Source organism: Parus major, chromosome 5, assembly GCF_001522545.3.
Source record: "Parus major isolate Abel chromosome 5, Parus_major1.1, whole genome shotgun sequence".
NCBI lineage: Eukaryota > Metazoa > Chordata > Aves > Passeriformes > Paridae > Parus > Parus major.
Genome location: NC_031774.1, coordinates 54147291 through 54164349, shown reverse-complemented (window position 1 = coordinate 54164349; position 17059 = coordinate 54147291). Strand labels below are relative to the sequence as shown.

Here is a 17059-nt window from a genome sequence, read left to right as displayed (position 1 = left end):
AACAAATCTCTTTACTTGCATTCTTTTTTTTCCCCCTGAACCTCAGGCCAACAGGATATAGAGTGTCTTCTGGAGGCCCAATGTGCCATCTCCTTAAATTAACAGTTTCTATGAACTGTGGGAGAGTATATAAGTGTCAGATTACAGTTTAGCTCTATGAGAAACTGCTGATGGAAAGTGAACTTCCCTTTAATTTAGGCTGCCAGAGAGAGGTACTGCAAAGTTATATTGCAGCTGAAACCTTGAAGGCTTATCAGGTGAATTTAGGAAGGCTTTGTTAGCTTGTAATTTGGCAGGAGACTAGCTAAGTGCTTGTCTTGGTTAAATGTTTCTGTAGTCTGTTTTCTGATTTTGTGATAGAGATATGTTGCTTTGCCATGCTTCAATTTATATTTGCATATAAGATCCTATAGAATTCCTTAATGTTAAAGGTTTTCCTTTTTTTTTTTTTTGAGGGATTTTGTCTGTAAGTCTGAGTCCTCCAGTAGGTTTTGCCTTGTGAATCTGTCAAGATGCAAAGATGCTTCACTTGTATTTTTGCAAGCACCACTGAACTGCCAAACAGGCACAGATCAGTAAAATTTCACATTAGAGAAGAGGAAAGGGAATACAGCAGCTCCTCCAGAGAGCAAAGAGTATCAGGTCCTGGAGGGGTGAAGTGAATGTCTGTGGAAAGCCTAACTCCCTGTCAATCCTGAGCACTGGGCTGATCTGGGGATCAGGTTACATGTATCTTCTGTTGCTACTGTAAGATAGATTAATCAAAGTAATTGCCAGAGTCTGTTTATAAGCTGATTAATTAGTTCTAGAGTCAGGTTTTGCTTTCCTTAAATGGGGATGAGTAAGGCTGAAAGTTAAGTGTACAGTCTGTGTTCCAGCTTGGATTGTCAAGTGGGTATTAAAAACCAAAACAGCCCAAAACCCCCCATCCAAAACAAAACAACCTCCCCAACAAAATAAAAACAAAACAATGACAGCAACAAAAATAACAAAACCCAAACAGAACAACAAGGAAACAAAAATCCTCTCTTAAAACCTAGAAAGAGCGGCTTCCAATGAACAACTTGAGGATTCATTTGTCATTCCCTCCCTCTGTGTCTGAGCATCCTGCATTCTTCTTGCACTCAGTGAAGGCAGCAGGACTCAGAGCTGACCTGTGAAGTACCATCTCAAGAGCAAGTCTGCCATGACAAATATTTCCCCTGTACAAATTATTAGAGAATCCTTCAGCCCTGATTCCTGAACTGCTCCTGTGTTTTTCTCCTCCTGGGTGTAGCAGGGTTGGCTCGGGGGTAAACTTCTGGCAGCGTAGTGTTACCACTTGTTTGCTTTGGGAGGATGGAAGAGGGGGAGAGGAAACTGGCTTAGATACAAAGTCACTGCAGAGGGCCTGCTCGCTGGCATCTGTCACAGCAGTTCCACTTTCCAGGTAAGTCACTTGACTTGGCAGACGTAGCAGAGGTCTTGGCAATGCCCAAGACCTGCCTTGACAAAGCAAGCTGGCATCTTCATATGTGAAGTAACTTTCCATTTGACTCTTGTCTACTGCAGGGATGCAGTGGTTGCTTTCCTCCTTCCCATTAATCTGTAGGAGACTAATCTGTCCACAGTGCTCAAAAACATGCTGAAGAGAATATGCTTCCTGAGAGAGGACACCTCCTGCTCCTTTGGATGTGAAGTTCATGTGATGCCACTGTGCTCCTTTACAAACAACTACCAGCATCACCTTTTGTACAGCCCTTTCGGCTTGTTGGGAGTGTCTGACCTCTGCCAAGGGTCAGGGTGCTGATGGACTGTGTTCTTATTTGTATATCACAGTTAGATACTCTTCAGATAAGGCTTTCTCTTCTGAAAATCAGATGCTCTGGGAACATTAATTAAAGACCTACCTTTTAGCCATCATTTCTTTTATGCAAGCATCTCTACTACTATCTGCTTTTCTAGAGAGGCTTGTAGAAAATCCAATAATCAAGAAAATTGCTTGGGGGCTGTTTGTATTGTAAGTAAGTTTGAGTAATGAATGATGCTTTCTTGACCAATAACCAAACAAATTCAATTATGCCTTTACTGAGGGCTAAAGAAGTGTGAATCCCTAAGACCTACTTCTATGGCAAAGTCAGATGCAGGGAGGAAACTCGTCTCATCAAAACAGTTAGGTGAGAGAGGCTGAATATCTTCAGACACACTTTGGTATTGTGGGGGAGGAAGGAGAAACCTTGACAAACACGTTCCTCCCTGTGTTTACAGATCTCTCTGGGAGATGCACCTTCTACCTTGGATCAGTGTTAAATCTTAAGTTAAACAGAGCTCTCATACTTCCTCTGGTACCTAAGTTTAGTATTAGAAATGAAATGGCTTGGAGCTGATTCCTTCATGCCTTTTGTGGCTCAGGGTAAATTATTTGGCTTGTTTATTTAGGATGTTAAACCTTGCTTACACTGATACAAGCTTGAGGAAAACCCCTTAAGACTCTGAATACATTCCTTTTCAGAGGAGCTTGTGAAGATAAAGTTTGAGTATTCAAAAAGATAAAAAGAACACTTTTGAGTTATTTCCCCTGTTCCTGACCCCCTGGTATCAAGAGATCTGTTCTGCATAGGTATATTTGCCCTAGCTGTAATGCTTGTTCCAGTTAAGTGGATCTGATGAATCTCCATTAGCCTGAAGATGCCTGATAAGAATTTTATTATATAAGCCACTCCTTTAATCTCTTAAAATGAGTGTTCTTCAGTCCATCTGATGCACTTTGAGGAAACACTTTGACAGCAGTGGCTGCTGCAGCTGTTTATAAGGAGCCTATGTTACTTATAACAGGAAAGGAGCTCTGTAATATATATTTGCTATTTGTTCAATTTTCCTTGACCATCTGGTGATTCAGCATGTTTTCCTTTATAGTTTTTCAGATCAATAGTCATTGGAGGAAAAGAAGGTTATTAAAGGATGCTGAGATTTGCTCAGGGAAATGGTGGTGTCACCATCCCTGGAGGTGTTTGAAAGACATGTAGATGTGGCACTTGGGGACATGGTTTAGTGGTGGTCTTGGCAGTGCAGGGTTAGTGGCTGGGCTTTGATGGCCTTAAAGGTCTTTTCCAACCTAAAATGTTCTGTGATTCTGTCTAATCATTAAACTTTCAATGGTGACTGGTGTGATAAATATCCTGCTGGTAAAATGTGAAATGCAGACAGCCTTTTCTGTCTGTGCACGTGCTGCTGGGTGATGGAGGAGCCCATGCAAGGGAATGAGAGTTAAAGAAGAGGGATAGGCTTCAGTGTGTCCTGGCCAGCCATGATGTATTTTATGAAGTCTAGTGCAAGCAAGTGTGACTTACAGCTTGTACATGGCAATACCACTTTTATTGATAAAGCAGGGAGATACTGTGAGGTCTTAATAACTGGAGTACCTTTCAATGCCAAGTTAGAAGGGATTATTTTTAAGTTCAGTATTTTTTAATTTCAAGCGGAAACATTTTTATAGAAGCAAGCTTAGAAATAGATGCCAAGAGAGCAAGATACTTTGGAGAGCCTGATACTTCTGTAACTGTTATTTTCTCTTAATATTGGAGGGGCTGAAAATTGTCACCCTAGTCCTTTTACATGCTGAAGGGAAAATTCTACTTGGCTAAGAAATGCACAGGATTCCTCTAAACTGTCAGTAACGTTCTGGTTGAGAAACAGTCACTCCTTGGGTTTTGTTTTCTAAACATATGAGGTTAATGAGTTTTAGAAAGCAGCTGGGTAGGTAAAATGTGTTTGCTAAATGTGGTAGCTTACTATTGCTTGCTACCAGCTTGGCATGTTCTGTAGTATTAATAATTTGAACTTCAGGCTTTATCTCACTATTATATTAGCCTTTTGCTGTGTGCAAGTTTTTGGTTATTAATTTCTTTTAACATGTACTTTACAGAATCTTTATTTAAAAAGAAATTGGGTGGTGAAGCTCTGAGCTGGCATGTGTTCAAATGAAGCTTCTGTACCTTTTTCTCATCCTTAAATAGTGTTTGTAGTTCCAGATGCAATTTGCAGTCACCTAGAAAACCCATTAGAAAACTCTTGACACTGGGGTTGCTCACTGTCTGCCCTTACCCCCCTGCATTGGGCTTTGCTTATTTTCAATATCTGCCGAAGCCACTGTATAATTTCATTGTATTGGCATAGTTGTCTCACCTTCTGCTAATGAAGCTTCTATACAAAGAATTACATGGATGAAGATACAAAATGTATATTAATGTAAATGAAAATACTTTGTGTTGGGAGTTTCTATAATGTTACAGCCTAGAATCCTCTTGTCCCCTGGGATATGTAATTCTTTGTGCAGGTTTGGCCTCGGTGAGTGGAGCCTGGCAGTAGCAGAGCTGCTGCTTTCCATGGGGACAAGGCAGGATGCTCACAGAGTGTGCTGCAGCAGGGATCACAGTTATCAGGAGTTTCACTGATAAGGAGAATACAGAGCTGAGAATCGCCCGTGACAATGCTGGCTTCACTTGTTTATTTTTCCTCAAAATGTTAAACACTAGCTGTGCAGTGTTCTATGGAATGGTTGTTAAAGATGTTTTGCCTTTATTTTAGAGAGAATGATAAAATAGAAACAAGCTAGTTCATGTATATAATACAAGCCTACCAGAGCATCCACTATTGCTCAGTAATCTTGCAGCAAGTGGAATATATTGTTGTATTTTTTAAAATTAAACTTGCAGCAGAGTACTTTATCTCAGCTATGATATTATGCAGATCTTGCAATTTTATAAGAACAAAACGGAGGCAAGAAGAGCCTCAGATCAAGATAAAGCTGCTGGTTGTCAGCATGTGGGTGTGGTATGTTTGGCTGCCTTGAAAAATAAGCTATTTCCTATGGATAATGTTCCAGGGTTTTTTAATATTTCCTCTGGGACACTTTTTTAAATTGGCCTTCCTGTAATGAACTTTGCAAGGCAAAGGAAAATTCAGTTATACAGTAGATCTTTATCATCTTAACATTTTCTTTGCTTTCTTCCCTTAACTGATTGAGTACTTCTGATTGGATTCCATATGTCCTTGTGTGCTATCAAACTTAACCCTCTGTTGAATTTACCTTTCTTTCCAAAAAGGTGAAAACTTACTAATAGAGCGAGTGGCACATGCTGGCATGATCAACCCAGAAGATCGATGGAAGACCCTACAAATTAATGGTCCTGTTGCCCACTTTGAAGTCCAAATAAGGGTGAAATGTGATGAAAATTACTACAGTGCTCTGTGCAACAAGTTCTGTGGCCCTCGAGATGACTTTGTTGGTCACTACACGTGTGATCAAAATGGAAACAAAGCCTGCATGGAAGGTTGGATGGGAGAAGAATGCAAACAAGGTAGTTTGTTTCCTTTGTCTTGGATTAACCCTGGTGTATGTAGAATAGGTGTAAACTGCAGTAGGTATTTCTGTGGTGTCAGTGCTGTAGCATATTAATTTTAGCTTTTCAATACAAATCTTTGCATTAAACATCCTCTCTGAAAAGTGGAGCACAGGATACAGTGTTGCATCTGGTGTGTGCTGTAAGCATACCTAAGCAAATTTAGTATTCAGGGGAAAATCTTTTTACTAATTGACTTTTTTCAATGGTGGTGTTCCTTCAAAGAAAAATTATGCATTACATCTGTTAATGTAAGATTTTATTGAAGTGATATCATCACTTACACAGTAGACTTCAATCCTATAAAAATGCACCCATAACACTGTTTCTGCAAATGAAACAGTTTTAAGTGTAAAGTGCACCAAGCTGAAAGCTTTTTGATAGCCTTTAATGGGAACAGAAATTTGAGTGTAGTCATCTCTTACAATGTACCACTCAATCAAATCTCTCTGTATTTTGCCTTCACTAAGTAATTAGTGCTAAAATTATTAGACTTACTCTTCTTCCTGCTGAGGGCTTTTTGGTTTTGTTTTTTGTTCCTTTTCAGTAAAAAGCTTGTTAATGATGGGGAGGACCATTTTTAGGGCTTATTCAAGGTCATGTATCACTTAAAGTTTGGGATTTCCAGCATAATACCAGTCTTACATCAGGTTTTAAAAACAACCATATTTTATAAAAGTCCTGACACTCCTGCTACAAAGGTTTTTGGCTGTAATGGTGCTGTGTTCTGTGAAATAACAGTCTGGAAGGAGCAACTATTGGAACATGGCAGAAGGTGATCTGCTTTGCACACACAACAAGCTAAATGATAGGAGCCCTACCTGAAGAGCTCCAGATTGCTGCTGTACTAATGGATATCTGACTGCCCTGACTGATACTCAAATCTTTCTGTGTCTACAGCTGTGTGTAAACAAGGATGTAATCTGCTCCATGGGGGCTGCAGTGTACCTGGGGAATGCAAGTAAGTCTGCATGCTTCAGTGTCTTTTTTTTTTTGGGTGGGGGAGCACTGAGTGTCCTCCATGTATGTTGCCACTTTTAAAAAGTCTATTTTAAAATGGAAAAATTCTGTACAAGAACATGGATGGAAATGGATTTGAAGGAGATGTCATATATGTAAGAACTGCATATACTCTAAATTGTTTTGTGATGCTATTCTATTTTTTGCCTATATAGGACTAAACAGATTTGCTTCATGTAGTTCAAAACTGTGCCTTTATCAAATGAGAAAAATCTATATTTTTATTACTATTATTTTCAAAATCTTTAGGAGTTTTAATCTTGTTTGTTTCTCTCAAATGAAAAGGGCAGCTTGCTCTTTAGGCTGTTAGATGAGGAAATGCTCACAGTCCTAGAGCACTCAATATACATTTTGACCACCAAAATATAGTACATTTTGCTCTTCCAAGAAAAAAAAAGGGTTTTGGTAATAATAGAGATACAGTAGCAACCCCAGCCTAGACTTTCTACCTCATGTAAATTTTTTTGGTCCCTAAATATGAGAGAACAGAGTGAAATGTTAAGGGAACATTTGTGATGCAGCTTGAGTGGACTGTGATAGCAGGGGCAGTTGATTGTTTTCCTGCAAAGGTTCAGACATTCAGTGTAGTAGGTCAAGGGGAAATGAGTGTTATTTTTACACTGGCTGTTGAAGAAAGCTTAGGACAGGTCCCCTTGCAAGTTTGGGATCCTGTGTAAGTTGTTGTGTTTATTTGTGGTCAGAGTGGTATTCACCATTGTAAGGATGGGTTCACACAGCAGCTCTGTGTTGAGCCTGCTTGGTTGGAACCATGTGAAATTGAGCTGTGGCTGCCAGAACCCCTGAGAGCTGACAAATAGCACTTTGTGGCAAGCTGTGACAGTTTAATTTGGCTTCACCCTTCTGACTACCACAGCCTCCACAGAAGTGGCAGAAATGGGATTCAGATAGCCCAGCTTAGCTGGGTTTAGAGTTGAGCTGGGGTTGAGGTGCCAGTTCATGAGCATAGGTGGCATGCAGACAAGTCCCATCCTGCTGCAGAGCCTCATGTTTTTAACAGTGGGGGATAGCAGATGAAGCAAACCTTAAATCATTGCAGCAGAGTGGTTTCTTACTGCCCTGAAGCCTTCATCAGATGCTGATGACTTATTAGGAGGTTTGTTGCATTGTAGTCCTCTGACTGAAAACTGCAAATTTGAAGTGCAGTGCTTCTGTCTGTGTGTGGTTTCACTTCTCAAGCTATAAAAATTTCTTTAAAAGATTTTTTTCAGGGAAGATGTTTAAATGATGGCTTCCTTTTTGTGAAAGAAAAATATCTATATATAAAGTTATTTGTGATTTTTCACACTAAATATCTTCCTTGTGATTTCAAATATTGGGTGCTCCTACTGCTGTTGGGCATTTTTTGATGCAAGTAGAGATTGTAACTGAGAGCTGGGCCAGTATCATTTCTGCTTGAAGAAGAAACAGTCCTTCCCTTGAGCCTTCCAAGACTGCATTTGTTCCTCTTGAGAGACTATGTTAATGAATTTTGATTCATGTAAGGGCTTCTGGTGTCCTGTAAGTGTTGAAGTAGCATCCTAGGAGCCTATGAATATTTGCTTTTTGAATGCAAGTAGTTTTTGGCTAAATGTGTAAAAGAAACAGATTTAAGCAAATACAAAGCAGTACCTTTGGTTGGGGTTTGTTGTTTTGGTTTTTTTTTTTGATGGGGGTGGGTGGGTGAGAAGGATTAGTACAGTTTCCCTTTCAACTTCCATTTCTCTGTGATACCAGCTGTATGTGAGAAGGCAGAAGCTGGAGAGGAGGGAGGTTTCAAGAAGGAGCTCTTAAAACCTTTTGAGCTGAGAGGCTGGGTGCTGTTAGCTTTATCAGGGTGGCTGTCAATAGGTGATCTCACATGGTGAAGCCTTTCCTTGAAGCCTGGAGCTGATGAGAAGAAGCATCTGGGGTTGTAAATCCAGATGTTCCCTTGCAACCTGCCCAGCTAAACTGAGCCCCTAAAAATAACCCTGAGTCTACTGAAGGACTCTGTCCAGGTATCTCACTGTTGTGATGGGTGGATTCTCTCACCTGAAAGAAAGTATTGAGGGAAGGAGTAGTGGATTGCGTACAGTTTACCTTGTTTCTTGATTCATGTGTGCTCAAGTCAGATCTGTGATCAGCAAGCTGAAGGAGAACAATGGTTTTTCTCTCTGTGGCCACTCTGTAGTATTGCAGAAAGTTCTTAGCTATCTCTTTAATGGCAATTTGGTGGTCTGTGTTCACACAGAAGCTTTAAATTGTATCTTTAGATTGTATTCTGTCATTGTTATAAGAATATATTGGAAATGTTGCTTTTAACCAAAATGGATAATACTTTCTGTAGAAAAATTATGCTGGCCTAAAAATAAGCAAGGCTTACAGACATGACCTTTATCTTCAGCAGTACAAAGGAAGCTGTTATTTAAAAGAAACTGCTATGTTTGGTGCTATTGAATTTTAATCTAGATTCCTTCATCCTGGTTTTTGGACAGCTGCCACTGTAATTTAACAGGTGAAAACAATGTCCTTTTTTAATTCAGAAAGAAAATGAAAATGTGAGAAAAAATATGGGTGTGAGGTAGCTGGGAACCAGCTGGTGCCAAAAGCTACTTAATTGCCAAAACTTGCAGTGCTGTTAGTAAATAGAGAAGCTGGAAAATGGTTTCCACTTTCAACTTGCATGAAAATAAAGGTAACTTAGGCAGGGGCTCCAAGGCTTCAACCAAGGTCCCAAGAAAAGCTCTATTTTCTGTTTCTTATATTCCAATGTAACTTAGAGCCATTCTTGGATTAAAAGTTACACTAAAATCAGAAGTAGCTAAATTACCTCAGACTGTTAATGAAGGCTACGTCACTGGTTCTGGATGTGCATCATCCCTTGGTCAAGTTTGTGCATCTGTTTGCTTTCAGACAGTTACTGTTGAGATGTTTTTCCATTTCTTCCCCTGAGTTTCCATCAAAATGGAAAATAAGTAGGGAAGGCCAGATGTCTCAAAATGACCTGATGTAAGAAGTGATTTTGTGATGTGGCTAGGTGATGTGTTTCTGTCATTGTGGAGGTAATTCAGCAAAAACAAAATTTCCTGAATAAAGGTGAAAAATACATCCTTGGGGAAAGTGAAAGCAACTTACCTGAGTCTTGCAAGGATGGAAAAATGCTACTGTCCTAAAGAGAAAACAAACCAGTCTTTATCCACCGTGCATAAAGAAAGACAATAAACTTTGGTCTGCAGTGGCAGGCTAAATGGTCTTTTTTTATGGACTTCACCAGGCCAAAGTAGTAGGAGGGGTTATCAAAGACACAGCGTTGCAGAGCCTTGATGCTGGTACTTTGTGTGTTTTTACATCATTTAAAGTACTTTGTTAAATTCCATTAAGCTGTCTGGAGGAGAATGAAGTTTGATCTAATGGCTCATATCTGGCTCGGGTTCAATGACCTCATGAAATTAGCAGAGTTGAATATAAAGAAACCACCAGTGACAGTGTTTTTCCTTGATTAAATCTGCTGACCTGGGTATGTTTGGTACCACTCATAAACTGTCACTAGGCTTAACAGCTCAATCTTTCACTTCCTTGTTACCCAGAGTGGTATGGCCTTGGTTGAGGTCCAGATATGCCTCATGTCTGGCTTACATTGTCATAGCCCTGCCAGGATGATGGTATTTTCAGAAGTCATTCTGCTTTTCTCATTGCCTTTGAATGTTTGTTTCTCATCTAAAGCAAAACAAAATGAGTTGAATCCCTAACACTGCTCAGCTTGCATTCTGGAGCCATGGTAAGAGCTAGGTTTTGTCCTGGGAAATGCCAGTCTTACTTTCCACAACTGATACAAAAATTTCTTTAGAATGTGCAGACAAACTAAAATGAATTAGAAATGGGATCATTAATAGTACCCTAATATGAATTCTTGTGAATAAATTAAAGTTTGTGTGCTTTGAACCAACTTGTTCTAGAATTATACATGACAGTTCTACAGTTTTGGTTATTTTATTTGTTTAAACATGTACTTTATCTTTGCCCCATTGAAAAAGTTTTCTCAAACTTTCTGTCCAGTGCCATGCCTTTTGTGGTCCTCATATTCCTCTTCAGCAGTCCTGCAGTGCCCGCAAGCGCTGTGGGAATCTCCCAAGTGGTTTTGTTCCCTTCATCTGTCACTTTACAGGCCAGACTTTGCTCAGCTGTTACCCAATACTTTCTTTAGAGATGCAGAAAAGCTGGAGCTGCAAAATGAGCTACAACTACCTGGAGTATCAATGGCATAAAACATGTTCTAGAGAGTCTTTGTTAGATCTTACTTCTCAGTAGCTGTCCAATATCACTGATGTCTCTGATGTGGTTTTGTGGTGGATAGCATGTTTAATATCAGCTTTGGGGAACTTTGACTAAGCCTTTTTTAAAAAAAAAAAACCCAGCAGTTGGATTCTTGTAAACTCATTCTTGGGGAAAAGGTGATCTGGTGAGGCTTTTCAAAACAGGTTACTATTGAAAGACTCTAGAAGGACTAGCAAAAGGTCATAGAGAATTGAGAAAATGAAGGAAATAAAATTCCTGCTTCTAAAAATTGGGAGAAAATAAGAGGTGGAGATCTTCCACAGGTATTCCAGAATGGAATTACAAGAAATCTCATAGGGCTGCTCTGAACAGTAAACTAGAAAACTATTTGGGCAGTGTGCTTAGCTGCTTTGGCATCTGACCAGCTCAATTCCAGCAACACTGGGCTGCCCATGGTTCTTAAAAAGTGAGGCTGCTGTTTGGCCCTGCAGGAATGCACTTGGTACCAGGCTTGGGACATCTCCTGTCTCCTCTTTAGTGTAAGATATCCTGTCACAGCTTCAGATCTCAAAGATCTTGTAAAATTCTTACCATTGTTGTGTCCTTCATCACGTTGAGTTCTCTTGCCTGTTATAACCAGTGTGTTTTTATTAATTTTTTTATGTCCTAGTGGTGAGCCCTTAGGGAATGTTGGTAAGCATTTCACAAGTAGACACCTTAAGTTAGACAAAGAATTTCATGTTTTGCTTCTTTATTGGTCAAGGACCTGAGGCATGCTCTGCATGAGTGGGCTGGGAGGGTATAGAACATATCCTAAAGGTGGATGTGCATCCAGGAGATGTGAGTGGGTGTGCAGGAAGTAAAAACATGTAGTGCTTGAACTTGTGTCTACAGCAGTGTGGGGAGTGCAGCTGAACTTGAACAGTAGATCAAAGCAGCAGAGAGAATTCAATATCATACTCCAAACACTTTGGGACTTTAAATTTTAGACTCTCTAGTCTGTTCCTATGGCCTGAATGCCTGTTTGCAGCTGGAACACATTGGGTGTGCTCCTGGCATACATTGTCTGATGTTACCTTAGTTTAACCTAAGAGGAATCCAATTCCTTTGTTCCAAAACAGCTCTGTGATGTGAGCTAACACACCATCAACAGCAATGATTAGGCAGTTCACTAAAAAGCATGTTCCTGGTGTGAACTAATGCAAATACAGACACACCCTTAGAGCCACTTATGTAAGTTAACTGAGCCATGTTTTGGCTAAAAACGTTTGAACCATCCCCTCTTTTAACTCGTTCTCAAAGCTCTATGTAGTACTGGATTTAGACTGTTAGCTTTTAATAGCTTCCTTTATTAGAGGAGAAAAAAGTTGGTAGGGAAAAGTTTGTATCTTGCGGTGTGATAAAAATGCTGGGGGGGAAAGGAAAAGATAACAAGCTTTCAGGTAATTAAATTATTGGAACTCATTAATGAGTATGTTTTCCTTTGCTATTCACAAAATTATCTTTCCTATTTCAAAGGTATGAAAGTGGACAAAGTGTTTCTGTGACAAATATTAGTGAATGAGTACTGTACTGCTTATTAACATTGAATCCAGATGCTCAGAATTGTAGGATCTAACAGCTGGACAATATTGCTGCCTGCTGTGCAACAAGTAATCTCCTGAAAGTTTAAACAGACTTTCTTATGGTTATTTTAAGTAAATAACTAATATAAATCTATTGTTCTGGCCTATGCAACACCATCCTGTTCACGTCACTTGAAAATTTAGTGGTTTTCTATTTAAGAGGGTTATTTCTCCCCCACCCCTGAATGATGCATTTTGCTTCTGCTCTTAATGTCACTGTTTTGCTTTGTTTTCCTGTATTGAGTGTTTTGGCCCCAGCTTCCACTTGAAACATGATTGGGAGAGGCCCCTTCCAAAAAGTCTGGTTATAAAAAGGTATATGAATACCTCACAATGATGTTCTCTTCACTCTTTGTATGGTGTGCAATATATCAGTAAGGTGTAACCTGTGATATTTAAAGGTTTATACCACATTGCCTACATCCTCCCTAAGATTTTTTACATTTATTTTTAGGCCCCATATTCTTTCATTGACTTCAGGAATAGACTTCAGTTGGTGGTTTAGGTGTATTTATGCATGAAGTGCTGACAAAGCTCTGTAAGTAGGTGTTGAACAGAATTTAAGTATCCACTCGTTCTTATGAATTACAGAGGTTTTTTTAAGGTTAACCAGCATAGATTAGTGATTGGATGAGATGTACAATGCGAAGTTTCTCAGCTGAACTTTCTGCACAGAGGGATCAGGACTCTCAAATAACCAGAAGTGATTGAACCAGGAAACAAACCATGTGTGAAGATAATACAAAAGAGCTGAGTTTAAGCTGACCATCAAGGGCACCCTGACTTTCTGCTGTGTTGGGAGAGGTATCCTCCTTTTGGATAAGGAGAGGAGTTAATCACTGAAGGTGCTGAGACCATCAGGATCTGAGTACACCTCTTCACCTTTCCACATCACTTCCATAATTGCCACTGTAGGATTTGACATAAACTAGTCTGGACAACATTTCCAGGGTCATCTAGTCCCCTCTTTGCCCAAGAAGGTCTAGTTAGACCCATCAAGTTAGTCCCATCTGATTTGGAAATGTTCAGTTGCAACTAAGCTCTTACTAAATAATTATAACATACTTCCTCAGAGGAAAGCAAAGGCTGCTGTAAGCTTTTTCCTTAATTGTATCTCTTTCAGAAGAACATAAGGAAAGCATATTTCTGTAGAAAAATAGTTTATTAGACTTGATAAGTTTAGTCTTTGAATGACCCCAGGAAAAAAAAGTTCTGTTTCATGCTTTTTTCCCCACTTTTCCATGCCTCTGGGTACACGTGTACCTTTGAACTGTGCAATGTGATGAGTGCTTTTGTAGGATTCCCTGATGTTAAATTTACTACTTAAAACGCACTGAGGTTTACTGTAGAAAGTCCTTATCCTGAAATTTAGCTGTTCAAAGCCCACTGAAATGAATTATTGTGGCTTTTTCTGCTTGTCAATGACAGCAGTGTTTTTTGTGCACAGTTGCAGTTTTTCTAATCTGACGATTGAAGGGTTGTCTAGAATTTTTGCTAATGTTAACTCCTGCCACCCCCACCTCTAGTCTTTTGTTTGAATTCTCATTTTTCTATTGTCACCAGACTCTTATCTAAGGAAAATGGAAGCTGTGAAGTGTGCTTGTAGAATTACCAGATCTATTCTCCCAAGTTGTTGGTTTCAAGATAACCAACAATTGTTCCTCTCCTTATTACACTCTATGTTAATTGTGACCCAAGGGGATGCTTTACTCTGGGAGCAGATGCCTGTGCTTCAGCCTTCCATCAGGAAGTTGCTAAACTATAACAATCTATTTATGGTAGCTTCTTTGTACTGCTAATAACCCAGCAAGGGCCAAGATTAAGCCAGGTCTGATTTTGTTTTGCATGTGCTGGATTGTGAAGACAAGTTTGAGCTGATGAAGTCAGCAGAGGGGAAGGACAAAGGAAGTAGAATCTTGATTCCAATAAGAATTTTCTTTGTCTGTTGAACAATGAGAATCCTTATAGATTCTCTATATTTGGCTTTCTTATTTTGTCAGATGTGAAAATTTAGAATTGCAATTTAGTTGATTCTCGACTGGGATGGGAGGGCAGGGAAGAAGTAACTTTAGCCCATTATTAGCTGCACTGGAAGTTTCCTTTAGGCTTTTGAACAGCTGCTTAGTACTTGAAAAGGAGTTCTGGTTTGGGTTTTTTTTTTTCCTAAATGTTGAAATTGTGTTTGTACCATTTGGGTTTCTCATAGTGAATCATTAATCATTTTCACCTTTGTTTTTTGTCTTGAAATTTTTTCATAAATGACATACCCATATCCATAAATGACATGCAACCAAACCCATTTCTGGGTTGATTTATCTTTATTGATCCCATCTTGCTCTCAGGGAGGGCTGAGGTCCATGTAAGCACTATCCTTTTAGGAGGAAGTGGAATTAACGCTGCTCTAGCACCTGTTAATGTAGGATGCAACCAGACTTCCTGTTCAAGAGGAAATCCTAATTTACTCTTCCTTGTAAACTGAAGGCTGATCAGCTTACCACATAGTAACCTTTTGACTTGTAAACATTGTGTTCCTTTGGACTGCCTTTAGCCTCTAGAAATTATTTCCCTCAGGCTTGGTGGTAACTTTAACAATAAACTTCGACATGTGAATGTCATGAAAAAGCAGCAACCTTTTTTCTGCTGAAGTAATTTCAGTGTCATCATGCACACCTACAAACTCAAGTAAGTGTGTAAGATGCCTTCAAGTTCTAGAAGGTGGCTGTATTTTTTTTTGCATTTTTATGCACCTCTGCAGTGTTAAACAAAGAAACTTGTTATCCATGGGCTCTGGAGAATAAATTGAGTTACTGTGATTATTTGCTTTGTGATGCAAACTTTCAGCTCTTGAAAATGCTTGTTGTATGTGGGTGGGGAGTTGGCTCTGGCTGGGATAGTCATGGTGAATCACTGGCAGTAGTGCCAGGTTTGGCATGGATGAAGATTTGGGTTTGGGCCAGTAAAGTGAGTTGCAATGCTTTTTTTATTGTTTATTACCATCCTCTGAAAAGATTTTTCTGTCCTTGAGGAGGAAGGAAGAGATCAAATTTAGCAGGAGCAGTATTTGTTTCCTCTTGCTGCTGCTGCAGCCAAAGAAAGAGGCTTCTAAAATACGAGTGTTCTTCAGGCTTCTGCCAGCCCTGTTCAGAGGAGCAGTCGAAGCCTCTGGGCTGGATACTCAGCTGAGGCTCTCCTTGAAGATCTGCAACTGGGAGCTTTTCAGGGCAGGAAACTGGGCAGGTACTGGGACAGGAGCTCAAAGTAGTTCTAGAACTTTGCATGAAAAGAATGGTCTTGCCGAGATCTGCATCTAGATTCCCTTCTGCCAATGTAAATAGTAGGGATTTAAATACCGTGCTGCCAGCACAGCTTGTTCTGTTCCTCTGGGGACTGATCCAGCTTACTGACACAGTGCAAGGGGATTAATGCACAAGCAACCAAGACTCCTCATTTATGCTTATCATCCTTGTCTTCTCTCACTGTCCCCCCAAAGACTTAATTTATTTTCTACTCTTTCATACTCTTCAAATTATGTGGATAATAGAATGGTAGTGTCAAATGTAAAAAACGTAGTTTTATTTCTGATGTTTTTTTTTTTCTCTAGGCAATAAGGCTGCACTGTTGTGTATGTGCCCAACTCTCGTTCAGTGTGATTTCATGCATCTCTCTGTTGCTAGTATGTGTCTTGAATTCTGTCTAAGAAATACACTCTTAAGAGACAGAGCATTTCTTTTGTTGGCCCAAAAGAGCAAGCTTACTATTTCTTGGTACTAAAAATATGTGTGAAATATAAATATATGTTAAAAAAATCATTAGCCTATGCCCTTTCCCCCCCACTTATGAGTTCAGATTTTAATACTTTCCTGTAGCATAAACAGTTGCTTCTTTTAGCAGAGTTCTGTTACAGATTAACATAAAGATACTGGTCTCAGAAGAAATCTTGGGGAAAAAATTCAACTCTAAGCCGAATGAATTATTAATGGATTTTGTTTCTGTTCTCGTTCCTCCTTTCTCCAAAGGGTACTTTTTCCATAGTGCTAGTAGAGAATATGGAGGATATAATGGAATAAATCCATGAAAAAATGTTTAGTTGAGAAAATTGTCAAGACTGCTGCCTTTCTGGCTGCCCTGGTCTTTTCAAGGCTGTAGCACTCTAGAACCAATTGTCTATTATCTTGAAATCTCTCTTCACAGAAAAACACTATGGTGCTTGATGCAGTAAGCCAGCAGTCTCCTTGTGAAAATCAATTTCAGCTTTCTTGTATCAATCACAAGTTTTGTCCTAGTGTGAGATGGTTGTGAAGACGGGACTTCTTGTGAAAGAACAACTAATTCATGTCCAGATCTCATAATGTGTAGTGCTTGGTGGTGTTCGTTGCCATGGCATGTAACACATTTGAGCAGGATGAGTTCCCATAAGGATGTTCAACAGGTCTAGCTGTGTCCCTTCTAAACAGGATAAAGTTTTGTTATCTGTTGCACATTGAGCAGTTTACCTTGTTCTTGAGAATGGTAAGTGTAGTGTTGTAAATACATGTAATGCTGATAATGAAGCATCATGTTGCTAACTTTTAACATGTGAACTTACATCTTAGGTGTCATTATGGTTGGCAAGGACAGTTCTGTGATGAGTGTGTCCGCTACCCAGGCTGTGCTCATGGGAGCTGTAATGAACCATGGCAGTGTAATTGTGAAACCAACTGGGGTGGCCTGCTCTGTAACAAAGGTACTTAACATTAATGTACAGGAAAAATAAGTTAAGTTGCATGATTAACTGATAAC

General features: G+C 39.5%; 1 protein-coding gene across 2 annotated transcripts in view; it reads left to right on the top strand.

Moving 5' to 3' along the window:
* Positions 1–17059, top strand: part of JAG2 (jagged canonical Notch ligand 2) — a 42502-nt gene that overhangs the window by 1666 nt on the left and 23777 nt on the right. For both annotated transcript variants that reach the window (XM_033515175.1, XM_033515174.1), the window contains exons 2-4: positions 5085–5339; positions 6282–6342; positions 16873–17003. In XM_033515175.1, the coding sequence (XP_033371066.1) occupies positions 5085–5339; positions 6282–6342; positions 16873–17003 (447 nt within the window). The remainder of the gene's footprint in view (positions 1–5084; positions 5340–6281; positions 6343–16872; positions 17004–17059) is intronic.